General features: G+C 37.2%; 1 protein-coding gene across 4 annotated transcripts; it reads right to left on the bottom strand.

Moving 5' to 3' along the window:
* Positions 1-618: 618 nt before the first annotated feature.
* Positions 619-21,607, bottom strand: LOC149774368 (uncharacterized). Of its 4 annotated transcripts, XM_089945360.1 has the most exons (7): positions 21,461-21,604; positions 21,103-21,240; positions 11,550-11,627; positions 8,599-9,261; positions 7,800-8,118; positions 5,603-5,674; positions 619-1,500 (listed from the first exon to the last, which is right to left on the bottom strand). In XM_089945360.1, the coding sequence occupies exons 2-7, from the start codon at positions 21,118-21,120 to the stop codon at positions 902-904; spliced, it is 1,749 nt and encodes a 582-aa protein (XP_089801486.1). In that variant the 5' UTR covers positions 21,121-21,240; positions 21,461-21,604; the 3' UTR covers positions 619-901. The 4 variants fall into 4 exon arrangements, with proteins under 4 accessions (XP_089801486.1, XP_089801487.1, XP_089801488.1 ...); XM_089945361.1 differs by lacking the exon at positions 11,550-11,627; XM_089945362.1 differs by lacking the exons at positions 11,550-11,627; positions 21,103-21,240 and having other exon boundaries at positions 21,461-21,607.
* Between the last annotated feature and the right edge of the window lie 621 nt (positions 21,608-22,228).

Raw genomic sequence — 22,228 nt, 5'->3', positions numbered from 1 at the left:
TCCTGCAAGATATATGTTTCTGAGGCATGTTACAATAATTCTTCGTAAATGATAGAGAGCACATAAGCTTATGATTTGTGAATCGTATCACACAACTGGCGGTTTAATGCTCTGTTAAGCGGTCAAGTTTCTCTATTGATGTTAATTATAACCATATTATTAACATATTCATTAATTTGAAATGCATTTGGTATACTGTTGCGTGTAGTACTTTCATCACGGATATCTTTCTTTGCCATGACTTGAAAACGAGCTGACATATAATTTTCTTTATAAGCTTTTTATACAGATACACACATGCTTGAAAATGCATTTCTTTTTGAGAGTGCAGATGAATACATAATTTGCTCACACCATGTCAAGATAAAAAAAGACATCGTCTCCTTTTAAAGCCAATCACTAAAGGCAAGTTGTTTAACATCGGACACTTCCACTTCCCAAACCACATCAAAAGAGAGAATGGTTCCCTGTCCCCCTAAATAATTAACTACGTCAGAACGATCACGTGTGCAGGTGAAAAGCAGTTACCATTCAAAGAACTTGATAGAAGTTGGCTCCTCGATTGTTCATAACTCTAGAACTTGTGTTGATGTAATGGAAACTAAAAATATATTTGCATTTTCAGCTTTAGAATCTTTTTATTTATTCACACTGGGAAAGTATAAAAGTTGCAAGCTAGATTTTATGTCAAAAACACTTATATGCATTCATTTTTCATATATTTCCATATGTTGACTAACGTTTGACAACCTTCTACGAAACCGATTGTTGTTAGAGTACTGTACAGTGTCTTAAACGCAATGTGTGATGAAACTTTCATTTACAAGGAAAATAAATTAATCCGATTAAGCGGAGCATGTGATTAATTTAAAGTCCACATGTTGCCATTCCCAAATGCATTTTAATTGATCCATGAATATGAAAAGAATCCATTCCTTAACCAGAATGTGCACTCTTTAGGGTGGTATGCTGTAAGTACTTTAGTTGATTGTGAAATTTCTGCCACACTTGATGGATAAGGTAACCAGTCGGAAGTATGTGGGTGGCCATCAAGAACAAAAGACATCACTTCCGATCGTATATTGTATTGAAACTCGATATCTGTCAGAGAGAGCTGTTCTAATATTTGACCAAAGCTTCCGAAAAATCCAAATATTTCTATCGCGTGCATAGAGTACTGAGCGCCATACACCTGTAATGGTGATTTCAGTGGCTTTGATGGCCATCCTGTGATCACATAACGGTATACTGGAGATTTGAAGGACTCTGCGGCCACGAAACTTATATAGTCGGTCGCACAGCATATTCTGGCATCGCTCGTCATGGTGGTGTACTGATATTCTGGTGATATGTGGCCTGGAGGGTATAACTTCAGCGCCGTCTTTGCAATATAGTGGCTAAAGGTGCCGAGTGATTTTGTAACCGTATGTGTGTAGTCCTCCCAAGTAAAATCAGTAAAATTTATCGTAGACGCTAGATCGGCCTCTTGTGCGGTACAACCTGAAATATAGATAATTTGAACAACCTTATTAGTTAATATATGCGCATAAATACCAGTTTAAAATTAGGCAATGTAATGAAGTTAGACTATACAATATCGCGATTACATGAAGGTTTCTTATGAAACGAAGACTAATGTACACGATTGAAGTGAATACTATATGCCAAATGATATATATTCATAAGATCAATGGCCTACGTTTTTGGGGTGATTAGAGAGTTACTGCTCTTAAGCCCATATCGCAGTTCATTTCTTTAACGAACTTACCAAAATATATAATTATGACACAACAAGTATAGATGTGATAATTTTAAACATGTTTAAAACCAGTCATATTTGCGATTACAAATAATATATCCCTTTATGAGCCCATACAAAAGATGAGAGAGCTTGTAATTTTAAATCAGTGATGCATCGCAGGTTTTTTCGATTTTATTCGGACCTGAAGGATCCAGCCCGCATGGAAACAAAATTTATCCCGTGTGTGATTATCTAGGATGATATACTCACAAACCAAGGAAACGTTAGAGACATAATCCCAGGTACGTGATTCCGTGCATTGAATCAGGTCGTGATTTGCTGCAACGTTTAGCTGATTAGGATGGCGATGTTCACTACGATTTACTCGCACAAGGACGATCGTTAAAAGGAACTAAAATTCAGAATGCGCTTGAACTCCGATCAAGATCAGTGAGTAGAGATGCGTGCAAGTTCTCAAACAACGTCAATGTGACTTTCCGCAAGCAAGTACGTGCCATTCGTGTACTGAATGAGCTATTGCTAACAATAGCGCAAGAAGATTTGCAACATCGCATCCAAAGCATTTTTGGACAATCAATGTTCAAATAGAATGGTCAAATCTGGCTTACATGGTCGTGTCACGCACCGAATATATAATAAAGCTGTCAAGAACGGTTTTGCAATGGATCACCAATTCCCAGAGCACCAAACCCATTAATTCTCTTATGAATCGCTTTCAAATTGATAGTGAAAAAGTTAGCATCTTACCTACTTGGAGACCGAGAACTTCAATAGCCCGGGTTTTACCTTGATGTCGATTACGTTGTCGCCATGAGATAAAATCAAACAGTCGTTTCCGCAAATGCAATCTCGAAATGTTATGGAATTGTTATGCTTTTTGATTGAGTAACGTTAACCGCGGATGGCATTGAAAATATCATAGGACACCAACGTAATACCTTGTTTACCTGCCTTGAGAGTACCCTTGGTCGAGGCGATGACGAGCTGGGAAATAAACCCATTAACTCCGTGTTAGTACGGACGCGGTTGGCCCATTGCGTTTTTGTTGGCAACACCAGTTATTCCGCAAGGACAATCCTCGCTTGGGTGCTGGTATACTTGGATCTCTGTATAGTCGACGATAATATATTTATGGTACGTTCGTTCAGCGCGTTAGGTGCAATATACCGTGCGTGGTAAAACTCAAAATGGGTACCGCAGCTCTCATCGCGACAATGTATCTAATGTTGCCCTTGCCGTTAGTGGCCATCAAATATGTTGCTGTTTTTGTTTTTCCTATGGCACTTTCATCTCGATCGAGCGCATAACTTTAATTTCCAATACAATGACTGTGCAGGGAATTCATACAACCCATTAAGAATGACGGTTGATGCCCAAGTTCTATGAGCACTTGATGTGAATATTTATATCCAAAATATTCGTTGGCTAAATGAAGAGTTACATCAATCAGCGATACATTGAAGACGAAGGCTGAAGCGAATCTCTGCTTGGTTGCGTTTCATCAATGCCGATATTCGTCCGAGAAATGTCCTAGTATAGGGAAACGAAATTTAAAATTGCAAGAATAGCTTCATACTTAATAGTCAACAAATAAAAATGAGATGTGACCCAATCAATAGTTGCCCCTTACAGTACATTCTTCTACCCATTTTCTCAAATATCAAAGAAATAAAGTTAATGGAATCAATTTATATAGCACTGAATGATAATTAGACGGTTTGATTGAAGCAAAAATCTTCATTATTCTCAGCAAAGCAACAAAATCTGGAAATGACCTTCACAAATATTCAAAGAAATATGGACATGTGGTTTCATAGATGAATGAACTTATTTCCCACTTGACAGATAATTACATTTAAGTCCTTTTTACGATTTAGGGTGTTTGCCAAAATTGTCACATGGTGAGTAGGAGCAAACTGTTTTTAGAACCTATTTCTATACAGATGTAGGACAGACTGGACAGTTGCTTCATTCTGATGTCATATGTTCTTGTAGCACAAGTCCAAAGATGTTTTTATGTTATGTGCATATATTATTGAAGAAGAGACATTTATTTAGAATGTTCATTCAAACTAGTGTTCTCGTTGGACTAATATATGATTAAGTGACTCTTGTGAGATATTCAGAAGACTTCTGGACAATCTAATTATGATACATCTGGACTGTCTATCGGCAGACTAGTACATTTGAGGATCTGAAATTCAATCGGAACATTCGAGTCTTTTGGGCTTCTGTAGAACATTGTTAGGATTATTTTGTAATTAAATCACAATACTGTAAGTTTCTATTTGACACTAAAATAATGTGTTAACTTGTACAGAACTTAGTGCATTTGCGTCTTTCTGTTACTTTATGACCATAGAGTCGTAACAATATATATATATATATATATATATATATATATATATATATATATATATATATATATATATATATATATATATATATTCTCTTCAAGGCCAAGCACAAGAGGTTTCATCAGCTAGGTTTTGGTGGGTTTTCGACTAGACTTTGGCCATAGCTTGAGTCGATATCTACCCAAAACCCTATTTTGGTAGGATTTTGGTCAGAATCTGGCCAAAGCATGAGAAAGTGTATACTCAAAACCTCTTTTGGGAAAGATTTTTGAGCAAGGTTCTACTCAACCTACTAATGAAGCGGAATCTCAATTAAACCGTTAATTGATACTGGAAAACAATAACTGCACGTTTTTTCTGAAGAGTTCTGAATGGCATATGATGAATTTGAATAAAATTCAAATGCATTGTCAAAAGCACAATTGGACGAAAAGTCTTTTGACTTGTATGCATTGAATGTATGCAGTGAAGTGAATGGTGGATCGTAAAATATCAAACTTGCATTAATGGCAATAGTGTTTCAATGGCAGTATGGATTTATATTTTTATTTTGCATTTGTTCTTGATTTTAATGGAATGGGTTCAATACGCAAGAGTGGACGGAAATGTATATGTCCAAAGCACAAATTCAATAGCGAGAATTTGAAATGCGAGAAAGTAGTAACGAACTGGTGGGTTTGGAGAAGTAGTAAGGAACTGGTTATTTTGGATCGTTGTATGTTTGTGCAATAAAAGTATTTTGCATTATATGCTTGTCTCTCTCCACCATCTCTCCTTCCTGGCAGTCGTTTCCGCCATGTCTCCTTCCAGGCAGTCTTTAGACTTGTGATTTTATGAATACTATTATTGAATTTGCCTTCAGTATTTCTTTAATTAATATCGTTACAGCACTGGGCTTAATAATTGGTCTGTTCTTGATATAATCGTTCGAGTTTTGGCACTGATGTGTTCAGTCGTATTTATAAAGGTCTCCAGAGATATTCTGGGTACGGGGATCATGGTGTGAGCAACGGATTAACAAGCTGGACTCTGTTTCTTTGCACTCAATGTCAGAAACTGGTGAAGACGTTGGATTTAGTTTGTTTTCCTAGATGTCCGAAACTGGTGAGTGAAACTGGTGAAAAAGTTGGACTTAGTTTTTACTCCTAGATGTCAGAAACTCTTCAAGACTAAGCACAATAATTTTGATCAAATACACATAGAAAATCTAAGACATATTGATGTGCTAAAATTTAAGACATATGGTTAAATATAACAAATCAGTCAGAGTACAAATTTAGCTTACACTGTTCATGGAAATCTTGTTTTCCTGACATGATATGGATCTTAACCGTACTTTTTTGTACGACATATTCATACGTATTTGGAGGATCCCTCGTTATTAAAATACATATTTAGTGCAATATATTTTCATAAGTTCCAGCTAACCCTCTTTTGCATGGTGTAGATCCTTTTTCCGTATTCCCCACGAACACTGACTTACCGATAAGGACCGGCACATCTATAACGTGGCCATTGATCCAAGCTTCTAAAGGTGCTTCCTTCAAGACGTGACCTACCAATATATATTTTAACTTTGTATATGCTATGTGTATGAAGCGACAACAAAATATGCAATAGATAACCCAAAACAGCGTAAGAACAATAGCATTGACCGCAACATCAGAGTTACAAGAAACAGCAACAGTTTGAGGTAGTGGTACTGATTATTCAAGGGTTTGATGGCTGGCAAGTATCAAAACAAATATGGATATTGGTCCACTTAAAGAATGTAAGACATAGTGTGAGGCACACATGTACTATTTAAACCCTTGTGAAAGTTACTGAATAGTTGCATGGTTAACATAGATATTAATAGTTCAAATTTCGTTTGGGATGATAGCTGGAATGAGAAACAGGATACCTAACCCAACATGTTACACCCGTATATAAGCCGCTATTGGCTAATATAAGGCAGAATGATACGAGACGAATGGAGTCCGAAACTGGTTGGAAATCATAATGGAATAAGATGAAAATTGTAGCAGAAGAAATATACGGTTTTGGAGGAAGAGTTGTTTGTGTTTGCAAAGGGGTATATATATATATATATATATATATATATATATATATATATATATATATATATATATATATAACAAAGTAGACATTAGGGCTCAGAAGAAAACAAAATGCAAAATAATGGACGAATTATTATAAATGAAAATTGACTACCGTGATGCAGAGGGGATGGAATGCATGTGAACGGAATGTTATACATGAAAAAAGAAGACAAAACGCAAATGTGAAAGAAACATATCAAATAATGGGATGTTAGATCCAGTTAAAACATTATGGAGCGAAATGAAAAAGGACATTGAGACTAATGAGAAGATGTCCAGTGGATAAGTGTTAGAATCTTTAGCATATCAATGGAAGCATAAGTATAAGTAAATAAAGAGAACACATAAAGATCTGCAAAGACGTGAAGCAAAAATGAAAAGGCGCAGTTACCCAATGATGATGGTAATACGACATATGAAAAAAAGAAAATTATTACGGGAAAAATACCAACCAGACTGAAATGACATGCAATGGTCAGTATTAGCCATCAATTATGTACAAAACATCAAGTTTGTATGATTAGATATAAGGAATCATTTCAGGAGTGATATGGAACCGTTACTTTGTTGCTAAAGACGATACCATGAGCGAGAATACAAGGTGTTTTAACAACTGGAGTGAATATAATTTCTTTATATATACCAGGCAATCATATATATTCTTTATATTATATAGTTTTAAGGTAGTGACTTGAGGTTGGCATGCACTTCCCCTGGTATGTGCCACTGCGATTAATGGCTGCATTAATACATTACACCATAATTTTAGAATAGCTATTTCTTACAGATTTAGCAAGTACATATAATGCTTTAAATGGAGCACATTGCCAAATCAATACCTCCTTAACTTCGATAAAAATGAAATGTTTATTTTTGCTAATACATTTATTGCGTGGATTTTGACATTTAGCAGAAAGAAGATGGGTTTATTGCACATCGCATATATCGTCCGTCTGGGCATAACGTCGTAAACAGCATACATGAAATAACATAAATATGTTAGATGTATTTGTTAAATGAGAGAGGAAAGTCGTTCCAAAAGTGATGTCGCCACTGTGGAGGTATAATTTTCCTTCCACTAATATATTTTGTATCACATTATATATTACATACTAAAATGATTTCCATGGCAAAGGAAACTGAATCCAGGAGGAATAAGATAATAATAAGTTTTTTTTATTATTATTTTTTAAACTGACTTCATATATGCTGCGGCGTAAATATGATTTCGATTGGTTATGTAGAGGCAGAGGATGAGAAGTGAGGACGAATGTGAAATGGTGCATATCAAAATGACATAATTTAGAAAGAATTATTACGATGCTGAAACTTATTCGTAAAAACGACATTGCCTTTTCTTAAGAATGAAATAAAGAATAACAATCTTTCGACGAAAGTATATAAATAAGTGATCGTATTGTTTAACATAGGTGCCCACTAATCCTGGTCGAGACTACTTTTGCTTCATTAATCAATCAATTAATCACTTTACAAATGAAATTTGTATCCAGTATAGTGTACAGTTTATAACATAAATAATTTAAAATAAAGTCAATGAGTAACTGGTTCAAAACTAACCATCAATGATAGCCAATGCACCATCGAATCGCCCCTTAACTGGAAGATCCATCAGGTCATCCATTGACCAATAGGGGTAGACATCCCATGGTACAGCAGCGGTTACTTGAAAGGATGATAACCTGTACAAACAGTCGATGTTATAGCAGCCGGTGTTGTTCAGAAAAATTAAGTTATCCTTGTAAGCTTCACTTGCAGTCTTATTCAGAATAGGAGATGCACTCGCAAGCCAGACCTGGTGGAAAAGACCTTTGCTCAGAGCGGAAGCAAGCAGTGCGAAGATGGCCGTTCCTCCGGAACTCTGACCAAATATAGTAACCTGAAAGTGATATTTGGGATAGATTATTGTACTTTACCTTCGGCCACTTACACTTCGTTAACAATATGAAAACAAAGTCATAATTGTTGCATAACATATAGTATATTATGTCTTTTATATAATTAGTGCATACTGACCTTAGTTAGCAATTATATCAGGGAACCGCTTGTAATGAGCTAGACTATCTACACAATACATCATTTATTACTGCAAGCAGGTGTCGATTCAGTTCAAATACAATTTAATAACAACCCGAGTAGGATATAACCCATATTACTAAATGGATTACGCGACAAAAGTTTCCTCATTGTAAAGAGTGAGAGTCAGAAATTCAAAACTTGGAAATGAATTTGGGGTAAATTCCGTAACTGCAAAACTACATAAACAACACATGATATTAGTTATTGTTGCTGATGAAAGAGATTAAAAATTACATCATATTAGAATACAAATGTCAAAATTTTCAATATACATGTTTACCTTATTTGGATCCCCTCCAAAATTATGAATATTATTCTGTACCCAACGAAGAGCCTCGATTATATCCATAAGACCATAGTTCCCCGATGTTCCTGTTGTCGAATTTGCAGACAATACTTCAAGTGCCATAAAGCCAAATGCATGCAAACGGTAATTCATCCCCACATACACAACATTCGTCTCCTTTGAAAGTCGTTCAGTTGGCATATACATGAATTCGTTTGCATTTCCATTTACCAAGGAACCTCCATGGATCCAAACCATTACCGGACGTCGAGAAATCTTGTTTAATGTTGGTGTCCATACGTTTAGGTATAGGCAGTCCTCGTTTCCATTGAATGTACTTTGGTTGAAAATATTGATTTGATAGCACGGTGATCCAAACTCCCGTCCATCTAATACGCCTGACCAACACGTGCCACGGTCTTTGCTCAGAGGTCGTGGAGGAGTCCACCTCAGCTGGCCGACAGGTGGCTCAGCGTATGGTATTCCGCGGAAGGAATAAGCACCGTCATTCCTTATGCCTTTCACTTGTCCACACGCCGTGTCGACAATTGGATCAATGGGAAATATTGATCTTTCCGGTCCAAACTTAATACAGTTAACCAAGGAACAGTACATCAACAAATTGAAGACATGATCCGAATAAACTTTCATTTCAACCTGAAACATTAGTAAATAGACTTTTACATAAATTAAAATAAAAACATCAACACCACTAGTATATTCTTGCAAGAGCTCTTGGGGCCCTGAGTGGTCGAGTGGTCTAAAGAGCTCTCAGTTACGGATCATTGTCATCTCACCTCTGTCTGCGTGGGTTAGAGTCTAGAATTCGGCCAATATGGGTATGTGAGAAGCTTTCCAGTAGCTTCTCGTGGGTCGGTGGTTCTTCCCTGGAAGTTCCCAGGTTCTTCCTCCACCATTAATACTGGCCGCCATACATCGCCTATCGTGTGCTGAAAATGGCGTTAAAACCCATAACAACCACAACAACAACATCAGCTCTTTTTAATGCATTTGGATAAGTCCAGCCAATAGTTATTTTATTGCGTAAATTGATCACTTATTATATACAATTAATGAAAACAGTTCATAAGCACAAGCAATCGAGTTATCATAAGGGAGCTACTAGTAAATCATAAACAAGTATAAAACCCATCAAAATTAATATTGAAAGCTGACTAAACATACGCGCTCGCAGAAATTAACTAGATCTTCATCTCCTTATCAATTTCACGTCACCAGTCATCTGTGTCATTATCGAGTACACGGACCAGTCTTCTGAGTCATTACCGATTACACGCATCAGTCATCTGAGTATTTACCGAGTAAATATACCAGTCATCTGAGTCATTATCGATTATATGTATCAATCTTATTAGTCAATACCGATTATACGTATCTGTCCTCTGAGCCATATATTACAAGTACAAGTATCTAAGTCGTTACCTAGTAAAGGTACTAGTCAACTGAGTCATTATCGATTACACGTACCAGTCATATGAGTCATTACAAATTATACGTACCAGTCTTCTAAGGTATTACCCATTACACGTACCAGTAATCTGAGTCATTCCCGATTACTCGTTCCAGTCTTCAAAGTCATTACCAGTCGTTTGTGTCGCAGCCTATTAAACGTATCAGTCATTTGTGATTACACGTGCTAGTTATTATAGTCGCTACGTATTACGTTTGCCACCCATCTGAGTAGTTCAGACAATTTGAACATTTATATTATAGTCTCTTTTTTATTGCATCACTAGATATATGAGACGTAATAAATAATGACATGTTAATATATAGCTAAACGACTATCGACCAAACCCTTTCATTTTCAAAAAGATATATTAGTTATGTATTATATATGTATGCAAGACAAAATGTAGGTAGGTAGGTTTAAACAGATGGAAGGATGTAATTATAAGAGAAAGAATAGACAACAAGAAAGGAACACTATTTAATGCCCGTGCAGCTCTGTGTTATAATATTTGAGACTATATTGATATTTATAAAAATACATTTGTATTTGCGCCTGAATTTCAATCCCAATCAGACATTCACTGGCTCAGAAAAGAAAAGTAGAATGATAGGATAATTATTAGAAATGAAATTTGAAAGAATGTGCGTGAAAAGAAAAAATGAGCATGGAAAACAAATTAAACAAAATAAACCAAACATGCACAAAAGCAATAAATAAATAAATATGTTTCCTTGAGAACGCTTTCCTTGCACTTATAGTATTCACACCCCTCTCAGGATAGCGTGGGAATCTCCCGCTTGCGGTTTAAAAAAAAAAAAAAAACGTGCGCAAGACTTAGTCACATGATTCATTAAATTTTACGTTCTAACCTAGTGTCTCTGCATGGAAGGTTGGGTGGTGTCTCTAACACTGTAAATCTTGTTTCGGGTTTCAAACTAAACGGGGGTTTAGTTATGAACAATGAACCTGCCATGTTACTAGTACAACACAAGTAAATACCGTGTCTACTGGATCCAGTGTTTGCAATGTAAATATTTATTAGTTAAAAAAAATAACACATTTTATCTTTCTGAAACGAATAATGCAATATATTTTACTGTATGTACATGGTTTCAAAGGGATGTAATTCCAAAAAGTTAAACCAATGTACAGAATATTTAGAACTTATCGAAGAGAGTGAACTACATCACTCTTATAGGCTGAAAAATAGACTCGGCCACGCTGATATGATGTCATGGTAATACAAACAAATTCCCGTTTTGGTTCAAAGCATATGAAACACGATATTGTTATAGACCCCTTGATAAGATCAAAAAAGGAAATTAAAATTAATAAATCAAATGACAAAGTTGTGTGCATTGTGTATATAACTGAACCTCTAAAAATAATCTGTAGGAGGAATACAGGGACGTGTAGAATGGGCGTTAGCGAAAACTATAGGTGATTCACAGTATGTCCGGGAAACGCTTACCATGCAGGAACGAACGTTGCTTTCACTCAGAGTATCCCGGTGTAACAAACAATAGTATACCCCCAGTCCGGAGTATACCTGGACATAGGAAACAATTAATTTTACTATATGTTCTCTACATTTGTTTCTCAGTACGGACCTTTCCACTGTGTGACAATCAATACAAATCATATGTTAACCTAAAATACCTTTAAAGATGACTTCACGGTGAAGTTCTCGTCAAAGGTTGACCTGCTCTTTTTTAGATGCTGAACTGTCAACATAGCTGCATGTAAACAGAACACAGATTTCACTTCCGGATCATCACCAAGACCTTATTATTCACTGTGCACTGTCGCCGAAATTCACACATACAACAACACCATGAGCTCATATTATCAAGAATAAACAGTTGCCTTTAAATCCCTACCAAAAATGTATAAATAAAACTCTTCTATCACCACCAAAATGAGAGAGGAAAAAATGTTCTAAAAATAGACTAGAACTACATTCGTGGGTACTGAACTGGAAGTATTAATTGTGAACCGATTCCACCTGGGGTTAAAGCGGCATAGGCTAGATTATACCCGGGTATATTATGGACTGGGCCATTTTATACCCCTGGGGTATATTATGGCCTAGGCCAAATCATACACCTCAGGCCAATTATACCCCCATTATATCAATATTGTTGAGCGATATGAGTAGTGAATGGGGGCACTTTAGCGTCAAGGGGAATTAGCATTGAAAAACACCCTGGGCCACTTTAGCGTCAGTGGGAAATGTAACATTACGAAAACCCCTGTTCCACTTTAGCGTCAATAAGAAATTTAACATTACGAAAACACCTGGGCCACTTTAGCGTTAATGGGAAATTAACATGGGAATAACCCCTGGGCCACTTTAGCGTCAATTGGAAATTAACATGGGAATAAATCGTGGGTCTGTTTAGCGACAAGGGGAATTGAACATGGGAATAAATCGTGGGCCTGTATAGCGTCAAGGGGAATTGAACAGGGTGGGCCTGTATAGCGTCAAGGGGAAATGGAACAGGGTCCGGACCCTATTTTAATACGGTCCCGACCTTATGGGTCTATGGAAATTGAACATGGGAATAAATCGTGGGCCTGTTTAGCGACAAGGGAAATTTAACATGGGGAATGGGCCTGTTGAGGGACAATGGGAATTTAACATAGGGAATTTCAACATGGTGGGATTATATAGCGTCAAGGGAAATTGAACATGGTGGGACTGTCTAGGGACAATGGGGAAATTGTATAGGGCCTGTCTAGGGACAATGATGGTAGAGGGCCAAACACAACAGAGACAGAGACAGACATGCACTAGTACAAGCCTGAGATTTATATATAAAGCATTACCAAGACCTGAAATTTTGCTGGGGTGTTCAAAACTTTGCATAATTGTAATGATGCTATAAATAGCTATAATCAAGGAAAAGCTCAACGCCAAAATGGATGTGACTAAAAGGAACGCTAAAATGACGAAATTGTCCCATAATTTCAAACATATCCCCGAACAATAAGTTACAATGGTTTAGACTAAAATGGATAAAATGGATAAAATTAGTAACTACTTACAATATCAACTTGTGTGACGATCGTGGATAACACCCATGTATCTATTCATAGCTACAACTTGTGGGTTATTCCTTTGGAAAACCCCACTATCTTTTCATAGCCTCAGCTTGAGTGACGTTCCTGTTTATGAACTCTAGTACATATGCATAGCTACAACCTGTGGAAAACCCCAAGTCCATATTTATAATCTCAAAATTTCCAGCGACAGTGACGTCAATGTACTGGAAACTAGGGGATAAATGGCAACAGTGTTGCAAGTGGCTGACCTGAATACGCGCAACTGTAGGTAGGTAGGTAGAGTGTATTTGATAGGGATAAAGTGAGTTTTATAGGGACAAACAGAGACCAATTTACACACACACACCATCATAGCTATTCGTTTCCTGATATCAAGCATCATGAGGCTAGGAGTGCGGAAAAGATCGCGAGGGCGAAAGAGAGACGTGGTACATCTTGCAGAAAATACAGCCCTTTTTAGGGCTCCAAAAGATTACCTTTAATTAAATAGGGAACCATATTTGGCTTGGTATCCCTCCTTGACTAAACTCGAAACAAACTTGACTCATTGAAACACCGTAACAAACTTAACTTGTTAAACCAAACAGTGACAAAACTTGTATATGTCGCTTAGACATATTAATTTAAATAAGACCAGTATGGCTATTTTTGTGTACACTAAGTACTAATATCAAATAGATACGTTAGGAAGTAGGAAATTTAACAGAATCGTTAGATTTAAACTAATTGCACAGGGGCTAACACATTATTGGTACTTTTTATTGTCCATTAGCAAAAACTGGACTTGATCTGAAATAAGTACGGGCTGGCGTTTTGGGGAGTACTTAACATCCATGGCTGGCTTGCTGAGCACCTTTTTTCCTCCTTTACCACGCTCGGACATCGTACACGTGGCAGAATGTGGAACGATTTCCACCTACCACACGCCCATGTGTCCTAATGTGACGTCATCGTTGCCGACCAATCGTAGCGGGCGTTACATACTGCTTGGGTTGACACCTGAGGCATTTCAATCCAACTAAGAAAAATGAGTGTGTGGTGAGACTATTCCCACTCATGTTTAAAGCCTTTCAGTCAGGTTGTTAAGGACTAGTTAGTCCTACATCTGAGTGGCTAAATTTAAAACTACTCTGTGAGTACATAAAAGCCTGGAGGATGAGGCTCTCTTTCCTTCCCCAGGAGCAATTAAAAATCACGCGGTGCGTGATTAAACCAGTGATACATGCTCCATTGAAGCGAAAATCACTTTAATTCAAGTAAGCAAGCAAGCAAGTTCGGGTACCGTCTCTAGCACTCTTGATGACACCAACTGCCTGAGTTATTTTATTTCTTGCAACCCCTATGTTCCACTTCTGTTTGTGATAATAAGTTGTGATACCTCACATTTTCTAAAGTGGAAATCTGTACAAGCCGTACAAAATACAAAAGTTATATGACTTTGGCTTTTGACACTTGCACAGACTCTTCACTTTATAAGTGTCACGAGAAAATTGTATATCCAATTTCTACCATTTTCCAAAACACGCACACACTTTTGGCACACAGCCTTAGAACAAAACAATGCATCACCCGTTGTAAGCCATTTCATTGGCTATACTTATTTTCTTACCGCGTTCACTTCGAATTGACTTGAGTAGCTATTCACACAGTGACGAGAATGGTCATGCTTTACTGGGTCTATCCTTTAGACTATTTATATATAAAAAATATTTTAAAAAATTAAACTAATGCACGAACAATCGTAAACTGGGCGATCCCATGGAAATTGCGTCAGTCTTATTGCAAAATACATCAAGGAATAATGTTTAATTGTACTATTCTGTGAGTACGTTTTAGTCGCATTTGTCAACAGTTCACTCTGGTGATATTTTACAATGGTGGATTTTTTCCGATGGATTTTATTTTCTAAGTGTAATGTGTGTTTCCTTGAAAATTTCTTAGGGAAAATATGCCATAAAAAAACAAACGTAATTGTCGTAATTCTTTTTAAAAGTAGGAATAACATACTCTCTCTCTCTCTCTCTCTCTCTCTCTCTCTCTCTCTCTTATAGTAGTTTTTTATTGAAATCTTAATGGTATTTGTTCATTTTAAAGATACCTCTCCAAAAAATGTGATCAGTAGTTATCATAAATAGTTGAGCTGTTCCGTTTGTCATGTCGTTTTTTTCAAAACCTTACACCCTAACAATTGTATAACGATGAATTTTTTATCAGTAAATCGTTGGATGAAGTAATATCTTGAGTTGATGAGCTTGGACAATTCATGTATCTTAGTTTTATCCTTATTTTGGCACCGCAATGTGTCACGGAAAAGTTTACAACATTAGGTCTACCGTTTTGTTTTTCTTCTCAGAAAGGCAACAAACACATGACTTTTTAAAGAATAAAGCGAGTGTCATTGCACTGTATAACCCTGCCTATGTTTAGCTCTGAATTCTAAAATCAAAACATGCGTTCAGAAACAAATTTACCAATGTTCGACCTATTTTCTCTCAGTTTAGACTGTGGATAGAGAACACACTTAATAATAGAATGGAAAAAATGGGAACCAGCCTGCCTAAAACAGAGTATTTATATGGGTTAGGCTGACCAGGATTGGTTAATAATGTAAGTTATGTTGTAGGAAAAAGAATCTTTTAAGAGCTTATCCTAGTTGTAAGTGAAAAAAATAGAGACACTGTTTTATTGATGGAATTTCAGTCCTTTAACATTCTTGAGTTTGGAACACTCATTACTAAAATTAGCACCTGACTCTTTGGTGCAGAATTGAAAGCACATGTTTCAAACAAATGCAGGTCCAGAAAATGCCGCGGCTCATATCCTTTCCTCTACACGGAAGCTGACATCCAGGTTTCATCTATACTGATAAATATAGGTTTGATCATGAGTACTCAAATACTTCAAGTTATTGAACTTTGAAGATCATGGGGTTTGCATAGGTTTACGATGGGGACTGAATTAGTACCGTGACTCCTAGAACAAAGCGCGTTTTGGTGCTGCTTTTTTCCCTGCCTTAGATTTGTGAAAGCTCTTCAACATTGTTAGTCGCGTGTGCTACGAAACACGGGACATCTCTTAAATTTGAGATATACAGCAAAATGTTAAGCAGTCAGTTGACAATAGATATCACAATACCTTTTTTATAAAATTGATGAATGAATGAAAACAATGAACATTTCTCACATAGAATGTGAGGTTGTGTTAGTTATCTTTGTCCTATAATACCGCAAAAAAATAACAAACCAAAAATGGTGACCTACGTTTTTTTCTTTACCATTCTTTCTTTCTCTCTCCAATGTAATGTTAAGTCTGCCCATTTCTCAAAACACTCCAGACTAAAGTACTGCCCGTTCTATTGTCACCCAATGCAGTAACATGTGTGCGTGTGTGTGTGTGTGTGTGTGTGTTAGCTTTCGCTTACATGCATATCGTTTGTACAAAAATTTAATTACAAATAGAAACCATTGGCGTAAACCATTTAATTTAACCGTGCAGATCGCTAGAACAAACCTCTAATAATACATTTTGAAAAGTGTTGTGTGACACGGATCGCCATTGTCGCTTGGTGTCTGCTTTCTTCTTCGAAAATAGATCGTTTCGTCTTGACCTTAAATTTAATTTGACTAAGTTTTACGCACTATTTGAACTCATACATTTCACGTTGTAGGTGTAAGCCGTCGTTTTCAGTTTTCTGGAAGTTCGTTTTTGCGTTTCTCAAATGTGATACTATTTTTTATGGACCGAACGAAATTTCTTTTGGCGTGAATCAGGACTCGTGGTATTGTGGCACATGTGGAGAGCATTGATTAAAGCTCAGATATGTCGTCTTCGAAATCGCTGACACGGATCTGAGCTAACACTTCAGCTATTGTGTGAGGCGACACGGCACGTCATTGCCTTTTACTTTCTCAATTAAATCGTTTCATCTTATTGCAAAATTACATTTGACTAGGTTTCATACGCAGCAGGTCCCTGTATATAGGTAGAGTGTCTTAGAGTCAGAGTATTCATTCCACTCTCAAACGATCAAGAAGACGGAAGAGTCAGCACAGATCGACCTACTGGTCAAATATTTGCTAAAAGTCATACGAAAGCAAAATTCACAGGCGAAAGTGGCAACAAAACTTACTCTTTTGGTCGTTGATTTGATGAGAGTCATACGAAAGTGTAGAAGTGCTGATGAAGTTTGCTATATCTGCAAAGGTAAATGGGTATTTGTCCCCAGAATACCTGCTTCGTCTAAGAAAGAGAAACAAAAGTCAAGATACCTATTATCGTTGTCAAGAGAAAGGACACTGGGATTCAGAGTGCCCTAAGAGAAAAGAGAAGAAACAGAAACAAGACTAAAAAGAGGAGAGGGATTCAGAAGAAGAGATGAGGAAGAACTCGTGCCAGTGAAGACATGGAAATGGAAAAATTGACAATGTGAGCCGATGCGTTGGCCTGATGTGAAATTTCATACTAGCTTCTAAAAGAGAATAGACCAGAAAGAAAACGTAAGTGTCTCTTGGTCTTGACATTCTATAATAAGGATGGCGTGTTTTGTTTTTACTCACACTTCATGAAATTGTGCTCTTTCACCTCTCGCTATTCCTCTGGATCATGTTTTAGTTAGAATTGAAATGGAAGGATGTTTTCCTTCACGCACGCTCTTTAGGCATGCAAGTCGGTAAACAATAGTCAGTCTATTTCATCCATCATTTTATGTCTTGATGTTTCATAAAATCACACACTGATGCCATACAATAAGAGGTTAAATCGGTTTTGTAGTGTTGGGGTGGGGGTGGGTGTAGGTGTTTGGCAGAGTTGGTCATTGCAGGTGAGGGCTTAGGTGCTTTCAAAAAAACTTTTTCTTCTTCACTGTGTTGGTGAAATATAATGGGTTATTTTTTCACTCTATTTTGATAGTATATATAAAGGGTTATTACTTCACTCCGTGTGGATAGTGTATAATGGTTTTCTTCTTCCCTCTGTGTGGTTAGTATATTATGGCTTTTTCCCCTTCCCTCTTTGAGGATAGTGTATATTGGATTATTTGCTTCTTCTTCCCTCTACGTGGATTTTATGTATGGGGTTTATGTTTTTACATCTCACCTGTGTGTGGATAGTAGGTATGGGATTTGTATTCTTCCTCTTCCATGTGTAGATAGTATATTTGGAGTTTGTTTTCTTTCCTCTTCCCTCTGTGTGAGTGTGTGTGTGTGTGTGTGTGTGTGTGTGTGTGTGTGTGTGTGTGTGTGTTCGCGTACGTTGTGTGGATAGTATATTTGAGGTTTGTATGCGTTCGCGTACGTTTGTATGAATAGTATATTTGGGTTTGTTTTCCCTCCCTTCTGTGTGGATAGTATATCTTGGGTTTTTTCCGCTTCCCTCTGTGTTGATAGTATATTTGGGGGTTTGTTTTTTCCTCTTCCCTTTGTGTGTGTGTGTGTGTGTGTGTGTGCGTATGTCTGCGCGCGTACGTTGTGTGGATAGTATATTTTGGGTTTGTATGCGTTCGCGTACGTTTGTATGGATAGTTTATTTGGGGTTTGTATTATCTCCCTTCTGTGTGGATAGTATATTTTGGGTTTGTACGCGTTATCGACGTTGTGTGGATAGTATATTTGGGGTTTGTATGCGTTATCGACGTTGTATGATATTATATTTGGGGTTTGTATGCGTTCGCGTACGTTTGTATGGATAGTATATTTGGGTTTGTTTTCCCTCCCTTGCGTGTATATAGTATATCTTGGTTTGTTTTCCGCTTCCCTCTGTGTTGATAGTATATTTGGGGGTTTGTTTTTTCCTCTTCCCTCTGTGTGTGTGTGTGTGTGTGTGTGTGTGTGTGTGTGTGTGCATGTCTGCGCGCATACGTTGGGTGGATAGTATACTTTTGGTTTGTATGCGTTAGCGACGTTGTGTGGATAATATATTTGGGGTTTGTATGCGTTCGCGTACGTTTGTATGGATAGTATATTTGGGTTTGTTTTCCCTCCCTTCTGTGTGGATATTATATTTTGGGTTTGTACGCGTTAGCGACGTTGTGTGGATAGTATATTTGGGGTTTGTATGCCATCGCGTACGTTTGTACGCATAGTATATTTGGGTTTGTTTTACCTCCCTTCCGTGTGGATAGTATATCTTGGTTTTTTTTCCGCTTCCCTCTGTGTTGATAGTATATTTGGGGGTTTGTTTTTTTCCCTTCCCTGTGTGTGTGTGTGTGTGTGCGTATGTCTGCGCGCGTACGTTGTGTGTGTGTGTGTATGTCTGCTCGCCTACGTTGTGTGTGTGTGTGTGTGTGTGTGTATTGGTCTCTGTTTGTCCCTATAAAACTCACTTTATCCCTTTCAAATACATTTTACCTACCTACCTACATTTGCGCGTATTCAGGCAGCCACTTGCAACACTGTTGCCATATATCCCCTAGTTTCCAGTACATTGACGTCACTGTCGCTGGAAATTTTGAGACTATAAATATGGACTTGGGGTTTTCCACAAGTCGTAGCTATGCATATGTACTAGAGTTCATAAACAGGAACGTCACTCAAGCTGAGGCTATAAAAAGATAGTGGGGTTTTCCAAAGGAATAACCCACAAGTTGTAGCTATGAATAGATACATGGGTGTTATCCACGATCGTCACACAAGTTGATATTGTAAGTAATTACTAATTTTATCCATTTTAGTCTAAACCATTGTAACTTATTGTTCGGGGATATGTTTGAAATTATGGGACAATTTCGTCATTTTAGCGTTCCTTTTAGTCACATCCATTTTGGCGTTGAGCTTTTCCTTGATTATAGCTATTTATAGCATCATTACAATTATGCAAAGTTTTGAACACCCCAGCAAAATTTCAGGTCTTGGTAATGCTTTATATATAAATCTCAGGCTTGTACTAGTGCATGTCTGTCTCTGTCTCTGTTGTGTTTGGCCCTCTACCATCATTGTCCCTAGACAGGCCCTATACAATTTCCCCATTGTCCCTAGACAGTCCCACCATGTTCAATTTCCCTTGACGCTATATAATCCCACCATGTTGAAATTCCCTATGTTAAATTCCCATTGTCCCTCAACAGGCCCATTCCCCATGTTAAATTTCCCTTGTCGCTAAACAGGCCCACGATTTATTCCCATGTTCAATTTCCATAGACCCATAAGGTCGGGACCGTATTAAAATAGGGTCCGGACCCTGTTCCATTTCCCCTTGACGCTATACAGGCCCACGATTTATTCCCATGTTCAATTCCCCTTGTCGCTAAACAGACCCACGATTTATTCCCATGTTAATTTCCCATTGACGCTAAAGTGGCCCAGGGGTTTTCGTAATGTTAAATTTCCCATTGACGCTAAAGTGTCCCAGGGGTTTTCGTAATGTTATATTTTCCATTAACGCTAAAGTGGCCCAGGGTGTTTTTCAATGCTAATTCCCCTTGACGCTAAAGTGGCCCCATTCACTACTGATATGCACAAGAATTACTTAATTTTTCAACATACATACTCTTCATATTCAGAGACAGTGTTAATCATGTGGTACACTATCGCGGTAGTGTCAATGCACATAAATTTGAGCTTTTTGTGGAAAACTTGAAGAATCAATTGTATTGATTAACTATTATATTTCCAACACTCACATCAATATGTTCTAGTTTTTAAATCACAATGGTATTCTTATTTCTTTAAGCTGAAGCTAAAACATACCTCTATAAACTCAGAAAAGGCGGTGATGATTGTTGTTCATGTTTTCCTGCTATAAGTAAAGACCAGAACGATAAGTAAATAGTAATTTAATATACAAGTGGGGCAGATTCTGGCCTGAAGGGGTATGGTCTGGCCCAGGCTATTTTACATCCCCAGGCATAGTTTAGCCTAGGACACTTTATCCCCCGGAGTATACTCTGGCCTGGGCCAAACTATACCCGGGTATAATCTGGGCAGGGGTTAATTTGGCCTCCTACACCGGTTCATACCACTTACCTTTTGTTTACGCCACATTAGCAATATTCGTGTACCCACGGGTTCAAGGGGTTCGTGGGATGGTACTTATAGTGGGGTTCAGGAGGGTGAAGTCCTAAGAATCTCTTGTTTCCAGAACATACATTTTCAACCATCTAACTGTAAAGAAAACATAACATAATGAAACGTTCACCTTCTCCCCTGTGTACATGTATATATCTCGCCCACTTTCATACCTTCATTACCTATAGTATGCATGTATAGTTACTACAACTATCTAGCGTCATGCCTTTCTACGGAATGTACAAAAATTAGTGCAGGTTACTTAACTGAATGATTGAACCAGACAAGTACAAGACACTCAGATTTGTATACTTACGTTACATAAGATGATCTCCACTTCTCAGTCAGGCGGTCGGTGTACTTGTGGTACATGGTCTTAAATCAGGTTAGTGTAGGGTGGATCCGACATTTTGCCTTTGGCATTCACGGCATACGATATTTGGGAGTGTTCATTATATCGTGAATTTAGCTGTGAATAAGGTTCAGTTAAGAGCATATAATGTGTACGTATAATATTAGTAATTTGATGACTTGGGTGCGTAAAGATGATGGCACAGATCTCTAGGGGCAAATTATTAAGAAGACTGGTGTTAATGATCAAATAATTTTGAATCATTGAAAAATTATAAATCCAATATTTCTGCTTCCTAAGAATAAATTTTGGTATTATTTGTTTCAAATTACTTGGGGCAAATACGGCAAGCTAATTATACATGCAGTGCCTCCTTCTGATAACAATAAGTAACGTAATTGTTGAACAATAAACTCGCAATAGCAGTGATAATAATCATTAGAAATTTGCCAACATTTGAAACAAAATATTTACTTTAAGATATGCTAAAGAAAGTGTATGAAAAATATATTTAAATTAGTATAGCTTTTAAACATTGCCAAATTACATTTTAATTAACTATGAGTAGCTAAATAATGAAATGAAAAAAGTAATAAACATAACAAATGTAATGACGCGGATTGCTGGGGAGATATTGCGTAGTGAATCTTGGTAATATTAGCGCTGATATAATATATCTTAATCAATTTGTTCTCGATCAAAAATACATAAAATTAATAAATTCTAATCTGC

The sequence above is a fragment of the Sinohyriopsis cumingii genome, unplaced genomic scaffold (genome assembly GCF_028554795.1).
Source record: "Sinohyriopsis cumingii isolate HCF-2022 unplaced genomic scaffold, ASM2855479v2 utg000295l, whole genome shotgun sequence".
Classification (NCBI taxonomy): domain Eukaryota; kingdom Metazoa; phylum Mollusca; class Bivalvia; order Unionida; family Unionidae; genus Sinohyriopsis; species Sinohyriopsis cumingii.
Note: the sequence above shows the minus strand (reverse complement) of the source record. Positions and strands in the feature narration are given on the sequence as shown.